Source organism: Mirounga leonina, unplaced genomic scaffold (assembly GCF_011800145.1).
Source record: "Mirounga leonina isolate KUSES-001 unplaced genomic scaffold, KU_Mleo_1.0 Mir_151, whole genome shotgun sequence".
NCBI classification, from domain to species: domain Eukaryota; kingdom Metazoa; phylum Chordata; class Mammalia; order Carnivora; family Phocidae; genus Mirounga; species Mirounga leonina.
The window spans coordinates 84,595,106-84,618,812 of record NW_023270377.1 but is presented as its reverse complement, the minus strand read 5'-3'; the positions used below and the strand labels follow the sequence as shown (position 1 = coordinate 84,618,812).

General features: G+C 35.7%; 1 protein-coding gene across 3 annotated transcripts in view; it reads left to right on the top strand.

The window, feature by feature from the left end:
- ARHGAP15 (Rho GTPase activating protein 15) overlaps positions 1-23,707 on the top strand; it is a 600,902-nt gene that overhangs the window by 338,883 nt on the left and 238,312 nt on the right. For all 3 annotated transcript variants that reach the window (XM_035008115.1, XM_035008116.1, XM_035008117.1), the window contains one exon: positions 9,421-9,543. In XM_035008115.1, coding sequence (XP_034864006.1) covers positions 9,421-9,543 — 123 coding nt within the window. The remainder of the gene's footprint in view (positions 1-9,420; positions 9,544-23,707) is intronic.

Below are 23,707 nucleotides of genomic sequence, written 5' to 3'. Positions count from 1 at the left end.
CTTATATATATAAATTTAACTTTTCCTACAATCTAGATAAATACTTCAGTCCACCATTTCCTCTCAAATATTGATTATTTAGCTTAAGATTTCTCTCAAACTACCTATGCCTGAAATACATATATTTTTTGTCCTAGTTCAAATGTTTATGTTTGCAAAATTCAGGATACATTGTAGCATATTCTTGATCACACATAGGGCCAGGAGTTTAGAGATTAAAGAAAAAGCTTCAAAGTTGTCATATATTACTCTCCTCTATACCCTCTGAGAATACATATTCACAAAGGTACAAACAAATACACAATATGTAGTGGTAGCTCTCTCTATTTCTGTCTATCTGGAGGGAAGATTTAAATACCACCCACCCAATTCAAAAACTGTTAAGCACGGTCTAGTATCTGAGTCAGTATGTAAAATCAGCATTGAAATTGCCCAATACTCTTAAATATGAATATCATTTCATTCTCCAACTTGGCTTTTTTTTCCCCCACAGAATTCTAAGTGTTAATTTCCTAGAATCTTGCCATGCTGTTACCTCTCGGGTGGAATTGTCCTGCCTACACTCTATTGTCCTACAAACAAACTCTGTTTTGCTTTTTTTTATTTTTAGTCTCTGATGTTTGCATTCATCTATAGGGGTCTTCTCATTTGATTTGGCTATCGCCTGTTTTGTGTCACCAGCAGAGAACCCATTCCTGTATTTAATATACGATCTTTTCTCATGGAAAACATATTTCTACTACATGGTGACTTTTGTCTGGATTAATACCCTGTATCATTGTTTTTTTCCTTTTTTAGTCATTTCCCTTTCAAAATCAGCTACCGCCTTAGCTCAGTAACCACTTACTCTACAAATTTATCAAAGTTTTGAACAAGTGACAAAGTTTTACTGACACCGTATCAAGTCATAAAAAGACAAGAGAAAATACCTAGTTAATAGAAGATGATCTGAATCTTTACATCTTATGCTGCATCTGATTCCATTTCAGGAAAAAAAAATGTTATCATTTGTCTTTACACACACTATAGATTTTTGCTATTTAAGTATATTTTCTCTTTGTTCTTTCCCTTTTTTTCCTGACTATGTAGTATTTTCATACCCTTTGAAGCAAATATCTTTTCCAACTCTGGTTCACAAAAAGAAACCAGATAGACTTAAAATTGAAGGCACATTACATCTGCGGTACTATTACTCAATATTTGCACTACAGAATTGAAGTTAGCATCATCATCACCATATCATCAAGAAAGTTATATAATTCAGGGCGCCTGGGTGGCTCAGTTGGTTAAGCGACTGCCTTCGGCTCAGGTCATGATCCTGGAGTCCCGGGATCGAGCCCGCATCGGGCTCTCTGCTCGGTAGGGAGTCTGCTTCTCCCTCTGACCCTCCCCCCTCTCATGCTCTCTCTCTCTCTCATTCTCTCTCTCAAATAAATAAATAAATAAAATCTTGAAAAAAAAAGAAAGTTATATAATTCAAAGCTATATACTAAAGAGTTTAAACAAAAGCACTGACTCACACTATAGAAATACATTATCAACCTAGACACATCTCAGAAATATTATCAGCAAAATAAAAATATTAGGCCTATACATGAAAGACAATGATGATTTACATCATAGACAGATGAATGCATTAGAAGTGGAATACACGGATACATCTATTACTGAGAAAAACAGTCATGGAATTTCCATAAGGCTGAATGACAGGGACATGACAGTAAACTGCCGGCTCTTTATCGACACTGAGAATGGAAAAATATGGTTAGATTTGACCATTTAAACTAGATAATTTGGTCTAAAAGTAAACGTTTTTCATTGTGTGAATTCTCACTTCTCTTTAAATTGGGTGGATAGCATAACGATGAATCATTGGATAGATACCGTCCACATACCCTTCTGTTTCGAACTTATCATTTATTTTGTATTCCTACAATATCTAAGTGGGAATTAAGTGGTTAAAACAAAGCACTGCTGTTAAAATGCTCCACATTCCCTCTTCCAATTATTTCCAGATTTATTTGTGATTTGTGTTTCAAGTAAGTCACTTAAAGTTTCAATAATTTAGTTTCTCAGGCTACAAGTTGGGGGTTGAAATTATGACTACTGTTTACATTGAGCATGTGAAGGCAAGAGATATGAAATGACCAACAGTTTATTAAGCCCAAACTTACCCTTTCTGCCCACTCTGACACAGGGAGTAACATGCATAGTTTTGCAAGCTCTAAAACCGCATGCCGGAGAGGGCAAAGCGGTATGTATATGTTATATCTGCATGAATTAGCACAAGCGTGTATGCCCTCTAAAGGAATCAGGCAGGAGGCGGAAAAGAAATTTTTTAAACTTGATTTCTCTTTTCAATCAATTTTGGGTAAGGCGTTCTTGTTTCCATAAGTTAGGAAGTGGTACAACAGGGCAATTCCTGATGCAAGAAGGTCATAATTGGAAAATATGAGTGGAGACAATTCAGAACTTTGTTATGTAATCCATGTGATGGTTGGAGAAGTGTTTTTGAAATATCTTGGGATTAAGAGCCTGATATAACCTTATTTTGTCATTTCTTTCTTGATCTCCGTCCCTGGACACTTCGGTGCGGTAAGATGATTGTTAACTGCCACCAGCTTTGCCCTGAACATCTTCCTAGACTCACAGTGTCGGGAGCTCTCAGCTACTAATACAACTATCTATCTATCTACACCTGATGTCGATCCCTATGTAAAACCTCACCAAAAAAGTGACAAGTAGCCTAGAAAGTTGTTTCTAATAGCATTTCCTTTAGCAACATTTCTGAAACGTTAGCTCTCCAGTATTTCCAAATTAAAAACAAATAATAACAGCATGTAAGTGTAACATGGGAATACCGTGAAAACAGCAGTTTGGCAGGAAAAGGGGATATTTCAAAATAAGGTCCCCAGCAAGAAAAATTCTGGCAGATGCACAATTCTGGATCATATTATCCAAACCATTGGATTCTGGAAAAATTTGAGGGTTTTCTTTTGTGGTTCTCATCTCTTAATAGAATAGTAGTGAATGTTCATCGTCCAAACGGTGCTGATTCCCCATCTCATTACTAAAGTTGAAAAATAAATATACAAAGGGCACTCCTTACAATAAGCTTTCCCACCCCTAGAGGTGGTTTTAACACCATAATGGCTGTGTCGGGTATAAAACGTGTGTTGTGCAAATGCCTATTCTCATATGCGATAATATTTATTGAAGATCGTCTTAAAAAGCCCCCGATCCTTGGGGTGGGCATAGCATAACATATAGAGAAGTTGAATCGCTGTGTTACACACCTGAAACGAATGTAAAATTGTGTGTCAACTGCACTCAAATTAATTAAAAAAAAATAATAAAGCCCTGGATTCGAACTATTCTTTGGTGTGAGCAGCTTTAACAGCAATTAAATCTCTCAATGGGTTCAGAATGGTGCTCAAAGCTAATGCCTTTGGCCTGTGTATTGAGACTTAAATTGTATATTGTTATTGAAGATTCTTAGGCTTTCAAAAATATTCCGTTTGGGTTTAGAAGAAAAGATCACCCATCAATGGAAAAAAAGAGAGGAAAGCATAAAGGAAATAAAAGTAAATTCTAGACTACCTGGAAAGCTAATCCAATTCAGGTTAACTTTTTGTGGAGATAAAAATATGTAGAATTAAGAATGATTCCTCTGTAAATCAGATTAAATACCTTAGCATTTAAACCCATATCGCTTTAGTCTCTTTTCATTTTTGAATAAAAAGTTTAAATGGGAATGGAAAAAAAACTGCTCATTGGCTTAACATAAATCTTTAAATTGCAGTTAACTTCACCCTCAAAAAGTAGTTGAATCTCTGAGGAAAAAGAAAAGGCTGAATTCTATTTTTCATAAATGATGGATTATTGTACCACACTGTGTATTTTCCAGTAAAGTGTCCTTTTATTTGCACTGTGTGATTACAAGTTTCTAAAAGTATGTGTGGGGTCACTTGGGTGCTGTGGGAAAATGGAAGGAACACTGTTCTGTTAAAATCAGTAGTGAAATCAGAAGCAAACTATGTCCTGATTATCATAGGCATGTGTTTAAATTTTGCCTTCCTTAATTGGTGATGTTGTATATACTTAAAATGAACAATTTGGCAAGTTTTTCTCCCTTGACAACAGAAAAGCATAAACTGTTTTATAAGTTTGGCTGTAAAAATCAGATTTGTAAACCAACATATTCAAAGACTTTTACTGCTGTTTACAGGGACCCCATGATGGACTTTGCTTTTTAACCATGTGCTTTTTACATTTTTAGTTTGTGTTTATAGCGCTTTCAAATTATTTGCTTAATAAAAAGTATGCCATATATTATAGTCATCTATTGACTTTAACTTCTGCATTACTCTTCTTAGAACAAAATGAGTGGAATGAGTGATGGTAAAAGTCTTGTAATTTGACTTGTCATTCGAGGATAATTATTTATGGCATCAGGAAATAGAAGTGGACACTCTAGTCTGTCTCCAGGAAAGTCATCATTAGAGGCCACTTTGGAGAATGGGCTGTGTTAAAACCAGTGTGATCACACCCAAGACCCTGCTACTTTCTCAGTGTTTTGTGAGAAGGAAATAAGACAAAGCATTTAAAAATATTTTTTCATGTTCTTTGGAAAACCAATGTACCTTACATGTATGTCTCACATGTAGAGCCAGATGATGGTATTGAAAACAGTATATATGTTTTATATTTTATATATAAAATATTTTGCATATATTTCATAAGTGTTTTATATATTTTATATATAATATTATAAAGGTAAATATATAAAACATATAAACATAATATATAAATATATATTTATACAATTATGTAAATATTTCCATTAAATATGTTTCTATATTTAAATATATATTTATTCATATATATTTGAATATATATTTATATATAAGTATATAATAATATGTAAAACATACAAAATATAAAATTATCAGTATATTTTATGTTTATATATAATATATACTTTCATATTTTAATATTTTTATACTTTATATATTTAAAATTATATAATATACAAATATTATATATATATATAAAATTAAGAATACTATCACCAGAGTACCTAAGGGATTCTGAAAGATACAACTCACTATAGAATTATTTTCATAATCTTGCATCTATACTGTATGTATTTTCTAATCACATCATTTTAACTAGCTCTAAAAAGGCAAGAAAAATGCCTCCTTTGATTCTGTATTGCTTTCCATTTCATGGAAAGTGACAAGATTTTGAGGTGAGACTAGAAATAGAAAATATTACCTTTGGTAACCTGTGAAAATTTAGATTGATTAGGCCATATTATTTCAAAAACAGGCTTGAGACCAAAGTTACCCTGAGGAAGATTTTTTTTTCTGAAGGATGTTAAGTGTTTGTTTCTTCAGCCTCCAATACTAGAACCCAGACCATGGGGCTTTGATAGAGCTATCGTGTGAAGCAGATCATATACAATTAGTGGTCACTGCAGTGACTGGACCCAGATAAAAATTGATAGGATATGATAGTATATCCATAGTATATACGTAGTATATTAAGATGCTCAGAATGACTCTTTCAATCATACAATATCAGGTTAATGCCTGATAGTCATGGTCCTATAAAAGCATTTGTTGCTTGCACGGGTTCTCAGGGCACTTGTTTTTCCAAAATGATCTGAGGTCAATTCCTCATCTAAGATCCCTAAGTCATGTACTTCACACCCTGCCGTATTATAATTACATAGGCCATATGCATTTTTATCCAAAATAGTTAAATTCAGCACTGCCATGTATATACTAGGTAGTCAATTTGTGTTTGTTTGCCATTTTCATCATCTAGTATCACTGTCCAGAAATATAATGTGAGCCACATGTGTAATTTAAAATCTTCTCATAGTCACATTTTAAAAAACAACAAGAGGGCGCCTGGGTGGCTCAGTTGGTTGAGCGACTGCCTTCGGCTCAGGTCATGATCCTGGAGTCCCTGGATCTAGTCCCGCATCGGGGTCCCTGCTTGGCGAGGAGCCTGCTTCTCCCTCTAACCCTCCCCCCTCTCATGTACTCTCTCTCTCTCATTCTCTCATTCTCTCTCTCTCAAATAAATAAAGCTTTAAAAAATAATAAAATCTTCTCATAGTCACATTTTAAAAAGCAACAAGAAATACGTTCTAATAATATATTAATTTTAATAATATATTTATTTACCAACAATATCTAAAACATTATTATTTCAACCTCTGACACAGCCTGCATTTCAAGTGCCCATCAGCCCCAAGTGACTAGTGGTTACCATGTTGGACAGCACAGGTCTAAAGCAGTGCTTCTTAATTTTAAGTTCAGATACACATGGAAATAATATTCGTATAGCCCACTGGAGTGAATGGGTAGGATGGCTCGTAGCCAACAGCAGCTGCCCCCGGGGCTCAGGCTGCATTGTTCCTACTCAATTACCCTGAGTGCTGAGGGCATCTGTAACTCGAACCCTGTAACATTGGTATGCCAGTTGGCAATCTCTGGTCTACAGCAGTGGTTCCCAGCCTCTTCAAGTGATAGACCCATTGAGCCTCCTCCCATGATAGTGATTGTACTTTTATAACCAATTCCTTTACTATATAGATAGCAGTTAGATACTAGGTAGGCGATAGATCAGATATATATGTTTTATATATATATAATATAAATATATACATAATATAAATGTAACATGTAAATATATATATACTGTTTATATATGCTATTTACTATTTACTATATATTATATATACTACACATACTATATATACTTTGTACTGTCTATACTATATATATTATAGCAGATAGATACCAGATAGATGATAGATATGTATGTTTTATATATAAAATATAATATAAATATATATACAGTATTTATTATATACACCCACTATATATATATATACATGATTTGTAAAGAGATATATTATTAAAATAATACTTTTTTCCTTTTTTTTTTTTTTTTTTTGCTTTTCACAGTTTCTTTACGTTTTCTCAGTGTGTGAGCAGACCTTCCATCACCAGTAAATGAGAACTTAAACAGATCCTGTAACTTTTCAGTTTAAGGCAGTAATCCTCAACAGGGAGCAATTTCCCCTCCACCCCCCCCCCAAGGAGACATTTGGCAATGTCTAGAGACATTTTTGATTGTCATAATGAGGAGAGGGTCCTACTGGCCTATTGTGAATAGAAGCCTGAAAGGCTTCTCAACATCCTACTCCTGCACAGGACAGCCCCCTATTACAATAAAGAATTGTCTAGCTTAAAATGTCAATGGTGCCAGGATTTAGAACCCTGCTTTAAGGTAATAGAAAATATTATGGTCCAGGTAACTGGCAAGTATTATCTCAATTCGCTATTTAATAGTACCTAATCCCATGTGATAAACAAGACTTTGAACTTAATTTAAAACTAAAATTCCAGGGGTGCCTGGTGGCTCAGTCGGTTAAGCGTCTGCCTTCAGCTCAGGTCATGGTCCCAGGGTCCTGGGATGGAACCCTACATCAGGCTCCCTGCTCAGGGGGGAGCCTGCTTCTTCCTCTCCTCCCCACTCATGCTCTCTCTCGCTGTCTCTGTCTCTGTCTCTCTCAAACAAATAAACTAATTAAATTAAATTAAAACTCCACTCTTCAGCTAGCTGGGAGGAAGGCAAGATGTTTTCCTCTTTCTGTCCTTAGCTTTACACTTTACTCCAAATCCCCATCTTGCTAACATGTTTGCAACTACTTTGTGGTCAAAGCTAGGGGCAGGAGGATGCAAAAATGTTCTTATTTGACCGCCATAAGAAGGTTTCTCACACTCTGGGCCAGGTAGACTTTTATAGCAGACGTTTTCCTGGAGGCACTTTTGTGGGTTCTTTGGAGACCCCATAAGGAACATTTGACTTCAAGTCCTCTAATTCAGGCAATTAATTTTCTTCCAGTTGCATGTCTCTCCTGTCTCTCTCTTTTTTTCTTCTGAGATCCTCAGAAGGGGCTAGGATGGTTCATGTCTAGCTCTCATACAACGATAACTTAGCAAATGTTTTATACCCCCTAGCTACTGAGCTCTTGATATTTTTTTTCGCTTTCCATTCTTTCACCAATACTCCAATAAATAAGAATACCAGATAAAATTCTTATGAGACTGTTCCCATATCCAACCTTGACCTTGGACAAGTTACTTAACCTCTTTGTCTCAGCTTCTTCATCTCTAAAATGGGTAGAATTATTTTACATACCTCAAAAGATCATTGTGAGTGTTGATCCAACAAATACTGAGTGAACATTTACATTACATGCTAAACAATGTTTGAGGTATTGGGGAGACATTAGTGAACAACATTTAGACAAGTTTACAAAAATCCCTGCCCACAGGGAGCTTACATTGCAGTAGAATTAAGTTAAATCATGTTAGATGCTTAGGAAAGTATCAAGCATGTAGTAAGGTCTCAATATATTTTACATACATTATTGTTAACCCAGTTGAATGATTGGCTTATTCTGAAATATGATTTAAGAGGAAAAGAGTCTCTACCTACTTAAGAAAGTGCCCCCAATCCTCTCATTATGTCAACAATTGGGTTAGGACAAGGGAGGGCCCTGTCAAGATCTATTTATCTATAAGAGACAATGAATTCTTACCAGTCACTAATAATAAGATACCTTGAATGTATTTAGACTCAATACTTAATGAAGGTCCAGACCTTAAGTGTTATGTTCATCATGGAATTCACAGCCTTTAGCGTGGAGGCTGATGATCAGTAAACATTCAGCTAATATTTGTTCAGGAATGAATTTGACACACACCTAAGTTTGAAGATAGAGCTTAGGATAGGAAGCTGAGGATAGGGGGCCAGTGAAGACATGGAAAAAGTCTAAGCAAATTTGTTTCGGAATTTCACCTAGAACTGATGGTAATTTCACATCAATAAGAAAAATAAGAAGTATCTGCTTCAGAAAAAGAAATCACTTTGAGTTAACATAAAAAAAGAAGATTGACAAAATTATTTGGGCCGGCAGGATGTTGGAAAATGCCTGAATTACCTACAGGCAGTATAGAATCATAATTAGTTGAAATGAACAAGTCTAAGAGTTTTTTCCTTTAATTTAGATGAATTTTTCTTTGACCTTAATTCTGTGTATAGATACAGATAGGTGGAATTATGCAGATAAAGGTTATCATGTTAAATCTGAGCAAATGAAAGTGAAAATAAATTGTGAATGTATAGAACTAACCACATTCTCATTGCACATTCATGTGGCAACGGAGCTAATATTTTCATACAGGCAAATTTTTACTCATACTCTGTGTCTAAACAGAAGGGCTTGAGCTATTAATTCTGGTATTTCCGTAACTACTGCTTTCTATTCGTATTTGAATAAAGTAATAATCATAAAGGAGAAATTTACCAAAATCTTTTTTTTTTAATCTCCAGTGTTCAGACTGCAACATAGTGCTTCCGATACAAGTGACAAAAACCGAGTTAAAAACAGATTAAAGAAGTTTATCACCCGAAGACCTTCCCTGAAAACTCTGCAAGAAAAGGGACTTATTAAAGGTATAGGACGTCTTATACTTTTACTGTAACAGTGATAAATGAATATGCCTCTGTGTCCGTAGCTATTCAGCTCTAAAGAAATATTAGGATATTTTATTCTTTTTAGGTTGCTTATTGAATGTTCTGCTCTACAACAAAGAAAAAAAAAACTGTTGTCCAGAAAACTAATCCTGAGAAAATAAAGTTTGTAGCACAGTATCATTGAAAACAATACCTAGTTTTGCCTTCAGTGGAGCTGGGCTCTGCCCCAGGGAGCAGAGGAAGGTATCCTAGTGACCCATTAGAATGAACCCATGTCACCATGTGCCTGGACAATACAGGTGCACACCTATTGTCCCAACATGCTTAATAACAGCAGCCCTTTTCACTCTCAGATGTGGCCTGATTTGGATAATAAGTTACCTGATCACCTTAGTCATAGTCTGAAGTGAGTGCAAGGAAGAAAGTCCAAGATAAACTAGTGTCATGAAAATTTATGGATTTGGGAACTGGGGAACTAAAAGCTCAATCTAACTTGAAATAAGTAGGTACTTTTGCAAATGTATCTAAAGTAAAGAACAACATATTCTAGACTACCCTAGTCACCACAATAGAAAAACATAGACTCTGGCACTAAGACTAATCAGAATTCAGACCTTGGTTCTACCACTCACTCATGTTGACATTGAACAAGTTATGACCTCTCTGAAGATCAGATATCTCATCTGTTAAATGGGGATACTTACACCCACCACTGAGAGGTCCATTGAGAGAAACATGAGATAATCCATGTAAAGCATTTAATAGAGTTTCTGGAACATAAGTATTCAATAAATGTTCTCTGCTCTTAATGCTATTATTATTCACTACCACCATTTCTCTTATGGCGCCAAGGGGATGAGAAAGAATGAATGGATACATAGAACCCGTGATAAAGTAGATTTCTATAACTGGAAATCACTTATAAATCACACAGGTAAAATGTATTATTTTCCTAACAAGAAACCATATGCATCAAGTCCATTGTTTCCCCCCCACCTTTTTTTAAATTTTCTAGCAGATAGATATATTTTGAAAAGTGAATATAAGAAGAAATTAGAAAATGGGCTAAGATACCCTTCTAAGATTAATTCTGAGAACAAAACTGGAAGATTGATCCTTATGGGAGTCAAAAGGTTATTTAATACCCAGTCATTTCTCAGGAACAGGGCAAAACAGATCTTAATATTTTCAGCAATACTTAGCATAAGAATTATTTAGATGGGTTATAATAACTGTCTGACCTACCCATTTCAGTCCATTTTTAAGCAGGAGAAGTTACAACAAGAATCATCTGGCATTTTGAACCAATTGTGGAAGGTGAAGTTTTATGAAGCATGAACATACATATCACTAATGAAGTGGAAAATTCTTAGAATGTAAACATTTGGGGGTCGAACTAGCACTTGCTTTGAATCAGGCTTTCCTCAGACTTTTACACTGAAGATGTCCTTTCCAGGGCCACTGACAGTATTGGATCCTCTAGAGATTCAACTTCATATAATAAGATACCAATACCTTCAGTTCTGTCTGAGAATGCACCCCATCGGTTATCATTTTCTTTGAGAGGATTCTGTTGCAGGTTATCTGCCACTTTGGAAAAAATAGAAAACCAAATTAGTAGCCCAAACAATCCCAATTTGACAGAAAGTCCAAATTTTTCATGACTATGGCAAAATGAAAAGGGTTTTAATTCAGTGGCAGGGTCTGGCCCCAGTCAAAATGCTAAAGAATTCGCAACTACAGTGCTCCAGCAGTGGTCTCAGAAAGCAGCGGAGGGCCTGGATGCCTCATGCAGTTTTCATACCGACGTCATGGAAGCACTGAACACACTCCGATGTGTACATTTCCTATCTTAGAGCTCCATTAAATTTCCACCATAGCTGACCAATGAGTCAGTATTCATTAGTAGGGCTATGGAAAATCTATGTGAAATTCTGATTTGATAAGCTTCCATTGTTGTCTTCAGTGGAATTTTCTTCCAAATACAGATCAAGTTATGCAAATATAATCACTTCTTGGGCTTGTTTCAGTTTTAACTGTGAATTTTTAAAAAGCGTTTACTGATTTTTTTTTCTCTTCACTGAGTAAAAAGCATTAAAACAATTTTTAAAAATATAAGCCCAGTCAAATTTAGAACTTTAAGTCTATTTTCTCAGCATACTTAAGTCAAAGACTTTGAAAAAGCAATGAAATCGGTGTTTTTGATCAGTTACGAAAAATTATATAAAATCAATGAAAGATTAATGGTTAAATGGTTTCTCCAAGTGAAATGACTTAACTCTTTCAAGAAGAATTACTCAGAAAGAGAGAGAACAGTCTTTAAAATTGTCCTCAGGGTACCTGCCCACAAGAATATATACCAAATTCTTTCAACTGTCTTATCTGCTAGATTTGGAATAAAGTCCTTCACAACAAGGTTTCGGAAAGCTGGGGTGACAGTTGGTGTCTTAAAAGTGTGCTTCCTGTACCTCTGAAACAAATAATACATTATATGTTAAAAAAAAAAAAAAAGAAAATAGTAGGAAGGGGAAAATGAAGGGGGGGAAATCGGAGGAGGAGACAACCATGAGAGACTATGGACTCCAGGAAACAAACGGAAGGTTCTAGAAGGGAGGGGGTGGGGGAGGGGCTAGCCTGGTGATGGGTATTAAAGAGGGCACATATTGAATGGAGCACTGGGTGTTATACGCAAACAACAAATCATGGAACACTACATCAAAAAAAATAAATTAATAAAAAAAAAAGTGTGCTTCCTGACACCTGGGAGAGACTCTGCAGGGCCATAGCCCCTTTCAAACAGTTTCTTACACCTTTATGTAATGTTGCCACAGGTTGAGAGGCCTGAGCTTTGAATTCAGCCAGCCTTTGGAGCAGGAAGAGCTGTGCCTTCTTGACTTTATAATGCCCAGCAGAACAATATCCACAAAGTACTTTATGTGAAAAGAGAATTGTCCCGATACCACACTGTCTGGACTCAGACACAAACCCTTCCTTCAATATCTGTTTTTTGGACTCATGGAGACCTGGCCAATATGTGATTTCATTGGCTGGAAGCTAGATCTGGAAACAGTCCCTTGATGGGGCTGCATCTTCTACTTTCTTTAATATGACTAATGAGAAGTGTACATTATAATGTCAAAAAAGGCCCAGCCGATAGTTATGGATGATCACTCAATGGAAAGAAATCTTAATAGCTCAGGTGTGTGTAGGGTTCATTGCACCATGGTAGTGGTGGCTTCTGAAAAGCCTGCAATTTCTCCAGGTGCTTTCACATTTGCCAAGGGAGTGGCAAGTGCCTTTTAAATGTGTGAGTTTATTGCATTGAGCATCTCATCAGAAATAAAACTTGAATCTGTTGAATATGTAAATGATAGGCAAGAGGGTACATTTTAGGGTGGTAGGTGTGTTTGTACATATTTTCTGCTTGGTTTTGGAACTGAAGTAACAGCTCGTTATAAAGTGTCAGCCAAACTACCTTATATAATCTTTCAAATAACAGCACTGACATCCAAGAATAGAAAACACTCGGCAATGCAATTTCTAGAAAGGATAACAATTGTTTTTTTTTGTTTTTTTTTGTTTTTTTTAAGAGCAACTAGTATTTCCTTATATAAAAATGATAGAATTATAGAGGATTGTGTTTAGAAAGTAGTTTCTTTCATCTTCATGTGGATAAAACCATAATGGATGGTATTAGTAGAAATTGAAAGTAATTCTGTACTACTTTATTTTGTAATCACTATATTATAAAGGAAACAACCTGTTTAAAGACTCAATATTATGCTTCCAGGACTTAGGATGAAAAGCAGGGCTTTCCTGCCTCATCCCAGTTTTGCTCCTTATGGGGCACCACTTGGCACCATTTCTATTTGTAGAATAGTAGTTCTGGTGGTTGACTCCATAACTTATGTTACTATTATTTGGGGTAGAGGTCAGTTTTTGTCAATATCTTCCTTATCTTTAAAGTCATAACGTCTTGACTTATCAAGCTTAGATGTTATCTCAGATTTCTTTTACGATGGACATGAATTTGACTTGATTAAACCAGACCTCACTTTCCTCCCCAAATACTCACAGTCAAATAGAGCAGGTCTTGCTCTTTTCGATGGCTTTCTCTGGAACATCCAATGTACTTGAATCTCTATTTACTGTTCTAGTAACCATGGAAAACTGAGACTTAGTGTCTGCATCGAGGAGACAAGAAAGACAAGAAGTTTAGTGTCCTTTCCCCTCTCATCTCCTCTGCCTTTGCTATTGTAATTCTTACTTCTACATCATAAAAAACTCATTATTTCACAGATTTCTATAATTATGACTCATTTATAGGTTGATTCTAAAAGTTAAAAACCAAAACCAGCGATCGTACAATTACAATTATATAAGATTGCTTACTGCAGCTCCAAGTACTAGACTTTGTTCTCTGTTCTTATAATATGACCTCTGTGATCTGTAAAGAGGAATCCCCCTTGATCATGATGAAAAAGACTCTCTTTTTTTTTTATATTTGAAGGTTGCTTTGGTATATTTATGCTGTTTCACCATCACAATCAGGTCCTTCATTTCCTCCCCACATTTTGGATCTAAATGTGAAGAAAATCAGGCAGCTGCATTTACTTTATATTGATCATGTAAATATTATGGAATCACTGACCAAGTCACGTGCCAGATTTGGATTAACATATCCATGGGTTCAATGTTATGACTTAATGGGCCACACAACTTACAATGTTCTTATTTTTTTTAAGTTTTTATTTTAATTTCAGTTAGTTAACATGCAGTGTTATATTAGTTTCAGGTGTACAATATAGAAATTCAGCCCTTCCATACATCGCCCTGTCCTCATCACAAGTGCCCTCGTTAATCCCCATTACCTATTTCACCCATCCCTCCACCCTCTGGTAACCATCAGTTTGCTCTCTATAGGTAAGAATCTATTTCTTGGTTTGTCTCTCTTTCTCTCTCTCTTTATAATATTCTTATTTTTTAAAGTTTATGCTTCATCACTTCCTTAAATCATGCTATTTTTTAGTTTGATACATTTTTTTATTGTAAATTTCTCATACAGATACTAGTCTGTGACTCCTTGTTCCCCCACCACCCACCAGAATATCTTCTAAACTCCTTCCATCACCTTACTCCACTTTGGATTGGTTGCATTTCAGGTTTCACCTTTCTCACCCTCTGATCCTCTTTTACTGAACTTCTCAATTGTATTCATTGTCTTCCGAATCCATGCCTTCTCTTTCTTGCTTTAATTCCTTCTATTACTATGTAACAGCCTCTGATAACTCATTTAGAAAACATGAGAACTTGATTGTCTAAAAATATCTTCAGTATGTCCACATACTTGATCAATAGTGTAGTTGGTCATAAAATTCCATTGCTTCTAGAATACAGAGTTGCAGTTTTCATTCTTACTCTTGTTATTTTGAATATTTTTCTTTCAGAATCATTGGGATTTTTTGTCTTTATTTTGAGATTCTGTAATCAAGATAATGTATATAGTTGGCAGAATTTAAAAACATTTATTCTGCTTAGCACTCAACTCAAAGAATTATGTTTTTTTTTTTTTTCTCTTTATCACTATGTTGATAAGTTCCTCCCATCAGTTTTCTCTGGTTCTTCTTTTGGGATCTTTACGATAGGAATATTAGAGCATCAGGATTTATTTTTCTCATACTCTGGAAGAATTCTCAATTGAACTCCCCTTGTCTTTATTAATTTATTTTAACTTTAGCAATTATATTTTCAATTTGCTAGTCTTTCTTATTTTCAATTTCTTTTTTTGCATATCCCACTTACTCAAATGCCCTGAGGGTAGAAACTTTGTTGATGACGTTACTCCCAAACCTAACAGTGAGGATGGCACTTGGCAGTTAGCACTCAATAAATATTAATTAATTGAATAATTGGAAAAAAGTAGAAAATAAATTATGTCTTTTTCTAACTTATCCACAAATATAAATAAAAATTTGTTAGTTTTTTGAACTTTCTTTTTATTTTTGATTTTAAGATGTTCTCTCCTGCTCTTTAAATCTGCAATTTTATCTAGGTACATTTGTCTCATTCTACTTCTATCACATTAGTGACTTAGCCCAAATGTCTGGTGGGCAATGGTGGTTCATTCTTATTACAAAATAAGGCTCCACAAAGACTAGCTAAAGCTCTGTGTACATGGGTAGAGCTTGTTAGTAATATGGTTTTCCATAGGGTGACGTATAGGGACTCCCACACCTGCCTTAAACATCAAATATTTCCAAAGGATACAGAATGCCTTATATACTCTCGATAAACTTAATCAATCTTTACAGATGTTTGTGATGATAGAAACATTCCCACTCCATTTTACAATTCAGACAATTGAGTTTATTTGAAAGTACAGCAAATTTAGAATTTAACTAAGCTAGGTTTAAAGCTGGATTCTGCCTTTTACCAGCTATATAACTTAATATTTTGTCACTGACTTTTTCATCTATGAAATTCACATTGTAAAATTTAAATGAGATGAAATATGGAAGAATTTTATACAGTGCCCAGCTTATCTTAATTATTTAGCAATTTTCTTCCTTCCATCTTTCTTTCTTTCTTTCTTTTCATCTTCTGTTGCTTCCCTTTTTTCCCTCTTCTTTCCTTTCTTAGGTTTATGGAGCAAATTATGATCAAGATGGCCCTGGGACACCATTTTCTCAAGTATTCCTTTAAAATTTGGGAAAGCAATCCTGCCAAGTGTCAAGGAAAGGCAGTACTAACTTGCTTACTTCAAGGCAAGTGCATAGATAATTTATGGTTGGCTCATATTTATCTTTTTGGTAATTTTCATCATGGTACTCTTTATACATAAATGGGCATGAGCTAATTTTCTTTTCTAGCTACACCCACTTACACAGTGTCATCTAATTGCTGGAACATTTAAGTAATTACCCACACAGACACAACTAATTGTTTAAGGTTTCCCTCACATGAGAAAATAATGTCTTTGAAATTATAGTACTTTTATAAAATATGTCAATTATATCGAGAAGTAAAGAGAGATTTGCCATTCAAATTGCAGATACAAGTTATCAGCCCTAAACTTTCAACAGTCATCTTTATGAATAGCAAAATCATTGGGTTAAGAGGAAAGTATTTTTAAAATGATTTGTTAGAACTAATATATGACATAGTAAGCTACCTGCCACATCGTTAATTTAAGCAAAACATTTATGAGCAACACTACAATATACCTTTGGGTATAGATATGCTCCAATTTTGCCACTTTATCAGTGTTAGCCTGAGAATAATTGTATTTGAATTTATATACTGGGGCATGGGTCTATCATTGCTTGGGCCTGAAATACTCCCACAACTTCCACAATATGCACTAATGTGCTTAAAAATATCTTGTAAATCTTCTTTTCTTTAAACTTCTTTACGGTTCATAATTGAACTGTGATCCTTACGTGTGAGCTATGTCATGATTTAATATTAACCAAAATTAATAGCCAACCTTAAGCTTCTTTATCTTGGCCTACAAGCTTCCTGGTTCCTTCGCATTTACAGTTCTCAGGCAGTTTCTGTTATTTAAAGGCTCTTGGGAGCAAATGTGTTGGTAATAGAGTACCACGTAGCTAGCTTTTGTTCAATAATAAAATACAGGTCACTGTGAGAGATGGCAAATGTTGAGAAAAAAGTGCACCTGGGTAGCAGGTTAAGCCCATGTCTTTTAAAAGCCCGTTATTCAGGGAGGAAATGATCCAGGTCTTATGAGATATTAAAAGCAGAATAACTTTGAAGCAACAAGAGAAAAATGAGGTCCAGAAATGGGAGCAAATTAGGTAAGGGGAAAAAGAATGAGCCAGAATAATAAGTTGGTTTGTCTGTGGCTCAAGAACTTCCTTTCTTATGGAGAGAGACCTTTTACAAAGGCATTAGTTAGAATATAATATTTGAGATGATGACTTATATATAACCGATTTTTAATATCCACAAAATGTTTTTATCAATAATTTCCCAACATAATCTACTATATTTTGTGTATTTGTATATCATAATAATGCTAATAATAGTAATAATAATAATAATTCTCCTTTTTCCTTTCTTTAAATTATATTTCTTTCCCTTTGAGTCAAACCCTCAAAATCTTTCCCATTTTTTTTTTAAGTAAGAGAAAAATGCCAAATAGTATCAGGCTTCAGCCCTAAAACTGACTGGATGCCTAATAATAGCCATGCTAAGTGCTGGGAATATAAGATGAATATGACCCAATTGATTCAAAACCACCATTTTAGCATTTTGTTTTAGCCAATGGTCTCTAAAACCCATATTAATTCTTGCTATGGCAGTAGATGCTGGTTTTTATTTATTCCATGGACTATCTATCCTTAAAAGAATGCCCAGAGTTTTGGCCTACCCTATGAGGTTAGTCTAATCTTGGTGCCAGTTCGAAATACTGTCTTTAAGCCTTCCATTTTGAGGACTGACACGTTTCCATAAAATAAGAAGAAATAGGGCATGAGGACCAACAAGGAAACAATAACAAATACAGATGGGTTTTCTTTCATTAGAAAGGGGATCTATACCATGTTTTGGGCATACTCTGTGCTTTAACTCGTGTGTGTGTGTGTGTGTGTGTGTGTGTGTGTACAGATTGTAGAAAAGATACAAAATCTCCCTTCCATCCCTGACACTGCACCAGCCAAAGTTTATATGTTCTTGGAAGCATATCCTCAACTCATTGCAGATGACCAAAAATCAAGCTAATGTGCTATTCCCTTCTTGTATCAGGAGGCTGCTTCCCTCTGGAGAGGGCATCTGTGACCATTTTGGTCCTCTAATCACACCCTAAATCTTCCCTCCATGAAACCACCTGAAGAGAAGAAAAAGATGCAGGGCATCAGTGTTCACAAGCATCCCCCTTTTTAAAGGTTAGCATTTATTATTGATACCCCGCTGTTCTCCAGCAGGTGTTCTCATACCACAGAGTTCCCTCATGACTCCTAAACCCGGCTTCACAGGCAGTAGAAGATTCTTCAGCTTAGTTCCTGTTAGCTTTGCAGGGCCTCCGTAGGCCCTACAAACTGTATCCAAAGCCACTGCTGCTATTCACTTTCTCCTTCGTAGTTTTTATAATTCTCCTGCTCACACAAAGTACTAGCTGGTGATTTCATTTTGTGGTGAGGTAGATAATTGAGGGAGAGGAAAACAGAATTTCATCGTGACCTAAAGATTGATAATTTGAACAAATGTATGAATAAATGTTTCATAGGCAGTGAGATGAATTGAATTTTCCATGGTGCTTGAGAAAGGAGGCCCCAGTCCTTTCTCATTCATGGTACAATTGAGATTTGAATCCACATTATGTGCACATTGAATGTATCTCTAAGGATAGAATCTCTCAGAGCTCTCACAACCAGTATCTCCTCATCAGGGTCGACATTCAGCAGATGTGTGAACTGTTACAAGCACAGGAAATATTAATATCAACAATTCATTTTGACATATCCTAAGATTAAGATAGTGCTCTTTTATTTCCTTTAGTATCACTGACAGTTTGGCCTGCAAATCTTTCCCCTCAAATTCATGTCTCTTATAAATCAACAATATTCCACAAATTCCCAAGAGGAAGAAGAAAAAAAAGAACTGCATCACGTTATTTGGGGTGGGTGGTGGTAAATTTTGTTCCATATGAAACTCTCCCTTTTGACTTGTTACCCTACCTGATTAGTAACATTAAAGTGTGACCATCCTCTCTGTAAAATTTAGTCATCAGAAAAATAACTCAGTGTTGCAAAAGTGCTATCTCAGCATTTTCTATTTTTCTTTGTGGGAAGGAGACAAGAGACCATATCAGAATTTGGATAATCGTAATTGGTGGTATGTCAGTGTTAGTCAAATTGCACTATGGAGAGGTATGTCTACCAACTTTTCTTTGAAATTGACTGTATTGCCGTAAGTATGTTTTATCAAAGCATTTTCTGGGGCAACAGATCTGAAAACATAAACTTTATGTAGCATTGTTCTTCCTTAGATATTCCCCTTTAATATGTCTTTTCTTTTTGAAGATGAAATAAAAGTACATAAAAGAGTTCTGGGAATAGGCAGCTATATGTCGTAAACACCCTTCACTCCCCCTCGCCCAAGGCCCCCAGCCCCAGAAATTTGGAAATGATTTGATTGAAGTGATGACTGCCTTGATCTTGTTTGAATACTCCTCCTTCTTCATTGTCTTCTTCTCTCTATGGGAGGCAACAGCCCTGTCATGGAGTCACTCCTGGGAGAGAAAGAGGTATTTCAAGCAACCATATTTTCCAAACACAAAATTGAGACACATGGCCTGACAATGACATAATATTTGAAGTAGGTACTGTGTGCAAAGATCCAGAACATATGGTTGAAACAATTTTCTTATAAAAAGCAACTATTAAGACACGCTCTAGATTCTTATTCACAAAAGGCACATTCTTCCATCCCTTTTATTCTCATTTAGAAATATTACCCACAAATCAGAAGACTGACCGGTTTGCCCTCAAACATGTTGTTTTGCCAGTGAGCGGAGCTCCCCGTTGACTGGAAAGTTAAATGCACAGCCATCAAGGAAGCAATGCAAACCAGACTGCCAAACATATTATGAATATGTTGCTCTTCTTTAAAATGCTAGTTGGTTTTTCATGCTGGAGTATTGACTAACTGTCTGTGTTTGATGTATGGTTTACCAGCCTGATGTCGACTTATGGTTAGAGCTTAACTTGTTAGTTCTGCTTTTGCAGCCAATTCAGAATAACTACAGATGCCTCGAGATATTAAAATTGACTGCTCAAATGGACTCAGTGTGGGAGTTTCATTGGTTTTAAATTGATAACAGCTGAAAGAGTGAATGATTATAGTGTACATGGTCATAGGACACAGCTCTTTCATAGGAGCTCTTATGAACAAACTCCCTTAGGGTGGGAATCTTTTCTTTCTTTTTATATTGTAGTTATTTCTAAGCAACCTTGGGTTAAATTTTAAAATTGCACAGGCGTATGCAGAAGCCTTCCGAAGAAATAATTCCTGCGAAACAGACAAATTTTGATGACGTGGGTTTCTATTCTGGAGGGAACATTTAAAGTTAAGTAGCATTCCATAAGGTGGTAATTGTGTCTATTTCCCAGGCATCTGAGTTAAATAAGCTGTATAGGAAGCATAAACTGTCATAATAGAAGGGTTGGAGTGTTGTGTACATCTCTTTCTTCCACTCACACAAACCAGAGCTCCAAAGTACCTTATCACAGATAAGTCAAACAAAGCCTCTTCTTTGCTTTCTTATTCTCCTGGGAACAGTTATTATTGTTTTCATTATTTAAAAAGATGATCCGAACACTTTCTTCTCACACCGGAAAAAAAAAGAACACAAAAGAGAAATGAGGAAACTTTTCTCCCCTCCTCAGATCAGCAACACTTATATAAAGAGGTTTTATGAAAATGCACTTTCACAATTTAATAGTAGCTTAGGGAAAAAGCCCAGTAAAGAAAAGAATTCAGAGAAACTTAAAGAAGTTTATAAGAAAGAAGTATCTGTTTATATATGCCTTCTCCAACTTACATTTTTTTCCAAGAGTTCAGTGCCCTTACTACTTAATACTAGGACCTAACTCCATCCTATTTTCAGTTATCTCTAGCATTTTACCTTTGATATTCCATTATAAATATTGGAAGCATTTCATACAGCTAACTGATAGAAAACATCAATCTATAATAATAAGATTAAGTTGGGGTTTGTTGAAGAAATATAAAGCCACATATTAGGTACCTATTTCACATATTTCTTTTGAAAAGAAAAAAACTGAAACCTTCTGCCCAGCTAGCGTATGCCAGACATGTAACAAATACCTAGTGCTAATGACAATCTGTGGAATTAGAGATTTATTTGACAATAACACCGACGATGCGTATGCTCAGACATGTAAGACAATCAAAATATAAAGGATGTTCTGATTGTAAAACTAAATAAGTCATATATATTCGGTCAATATTTATAAGAAAGTGTGTTATATATTTATTGCTCCCATTTTGCCCCAGATTCTAACCTGTGTACCTGGACTAAATCTTAAAATTACCCAATTTGATGCCTTTCTGAGATGCATATGGCCATTGAATCATGCTTTGTGTTGTGCTGGATAACTTACGTGGATAGCCAGCTAAGAGGCTGCTACAAGGATTGACATTTTCATAAGATCCAATTCCCTCAGAAATGTAAGAGCACAAGAGAGAAATTTTCATTCTGCTTCAACAGTTGTTGAGCTCCAATTTTTTCATGATTTTCTTATCTACCCATATTAGACGGGAGGGAGATTTTAAAGGAGATGTCATCCAAGTTAAACACATGTGAAGGTCATTAACTTGAATATATCACTCCTAACTTGTCCCTTTGAACTTGGAACTCAAACTCATAGGAGGAAAAGAAAGGTTGGAGGGGAAGAGAACTGGCCTCTGTTAACCTCACAATGAAGGAATCTATCATGCAACTAGAGGCTGAGAAATAAGAAAGCAGATGGGCTGAAAAGAATATCTTGAGGTTATCTTAATATCTTGAGATTCCAGATAGTCTAAACTTCAGAAAAGCCATCACTCCCCCAGACTCCATCCTCATTTGCCCCACCTCATACCTTCATTTCCCGAATAGTAGAATACTGTGTTTACATCTTTCGTCATTCCACATTTCAAATGCACTGGGACCTTGAGCATGTGACAATTTTTCCATCAAAAAAAAATTAATTAGCATAGGAGAACATTCAATATTGTGTAAAGAATTTGACAGGACCTCACTTAATGTTTTTAGAAACAATTAATATGTCAAAAGAGGAAGTAAGAGCCTGTTTTGGCTATAAATATGTTTATGTAATTACCAGTTGAAGAAGTCAAACATTTTAGGGAGAAAAAAAAAATAACAAGGTTAGGCCCTCTCTTCATCAAAAACAGAATTCCCGATGATGTCAGATATCTCAAATTCTCTAGCATATGTTCCCTTTATTCATGAACACACTCGCGTGCACGCCCTTTAACCAGAAAGATCACATATGTATAGTATGAATGAATAATCTTGAAGAAAAGTAATATTGGTTAGAAATACAATGCTGATCACACACAAGGAGAGACAGTCACATCTGTGTGAAGTTCTGTTCAACTCAAGTGGCACGGTAATATGGAGAAAGCATTCCAGTGGTGGTTGCGCAATATAGAAATAGAAGTATTCCAAGTGTGACGACACAGTGCCGCATACCAGGCACCACACTGGTGGTAGACATGGATGTCTCCTACTCTAGGACAGAACGGGAAGCAGAAGTTCTGTCCAGGGAGCTGTGGCCTCAGAAGAGACTGATGGGCAGGAGATGGATAGTGGGGAAAACAGGGATCTTGGTCCAGTCCCAGAAGGTGAAGAATAAATAGCCCATCCAAATGAAGTTGGGGATATGGAACACTCATTGTATTTGAGGAATTTTGGAGATGGTATTAAATACTTATGAGCAAAGTTTTAGCGGAAAGCACTTTCCTGTGATAACCCAAAGCCATCTGTTCCTACAATTAGTTAGTGTAGTATGAACATTACCAAAAGCCCAAAGGAAACTTCTGTCTCCCAGATGCAATTCTCTCAGTCAAGAGTCTGAGAGGCTGGCATGGACATGTGTGCTGAGCTTCAGTTTCACATACCAAGCTGGATCATAGACACTCATCTGAGATCTGCTAGAAGGAGTCTGTGCTAGTCGATTTGGCACACCATTTAGCGGCTAGAAGTGGTCTAAGCAACCTCTGCTAGAAAAGGTTCCCAGGCTGTTGCCCCCATTATCACCAGCCTAGAATCCTAGACTCCAAGAATATCTAACAAGAAATGCAGCTCCTTCTTGGGAAAAAGAGATACTTGAACACAAAACTGTACTTAGTTTTATAGATGTTTAAATATATAAAGAATGCTTGTAATAGTGAAATATACGAAAGACCATTTTCTTCATTGGATCTAGATACATATGGTGTGAAGTGATAAGGTGGTGGTGACAAGCTCTCCCTTGCTATTTGAAAGAGCTATATGCGTTCTATTTTACTCAGGAAAACAATGTATTGCAGTCATTAAGCCATAAAGATCACTGAATTTTGAAGTAGATCTGAAGTCTAGTCTTGGCTCTGCTACTTA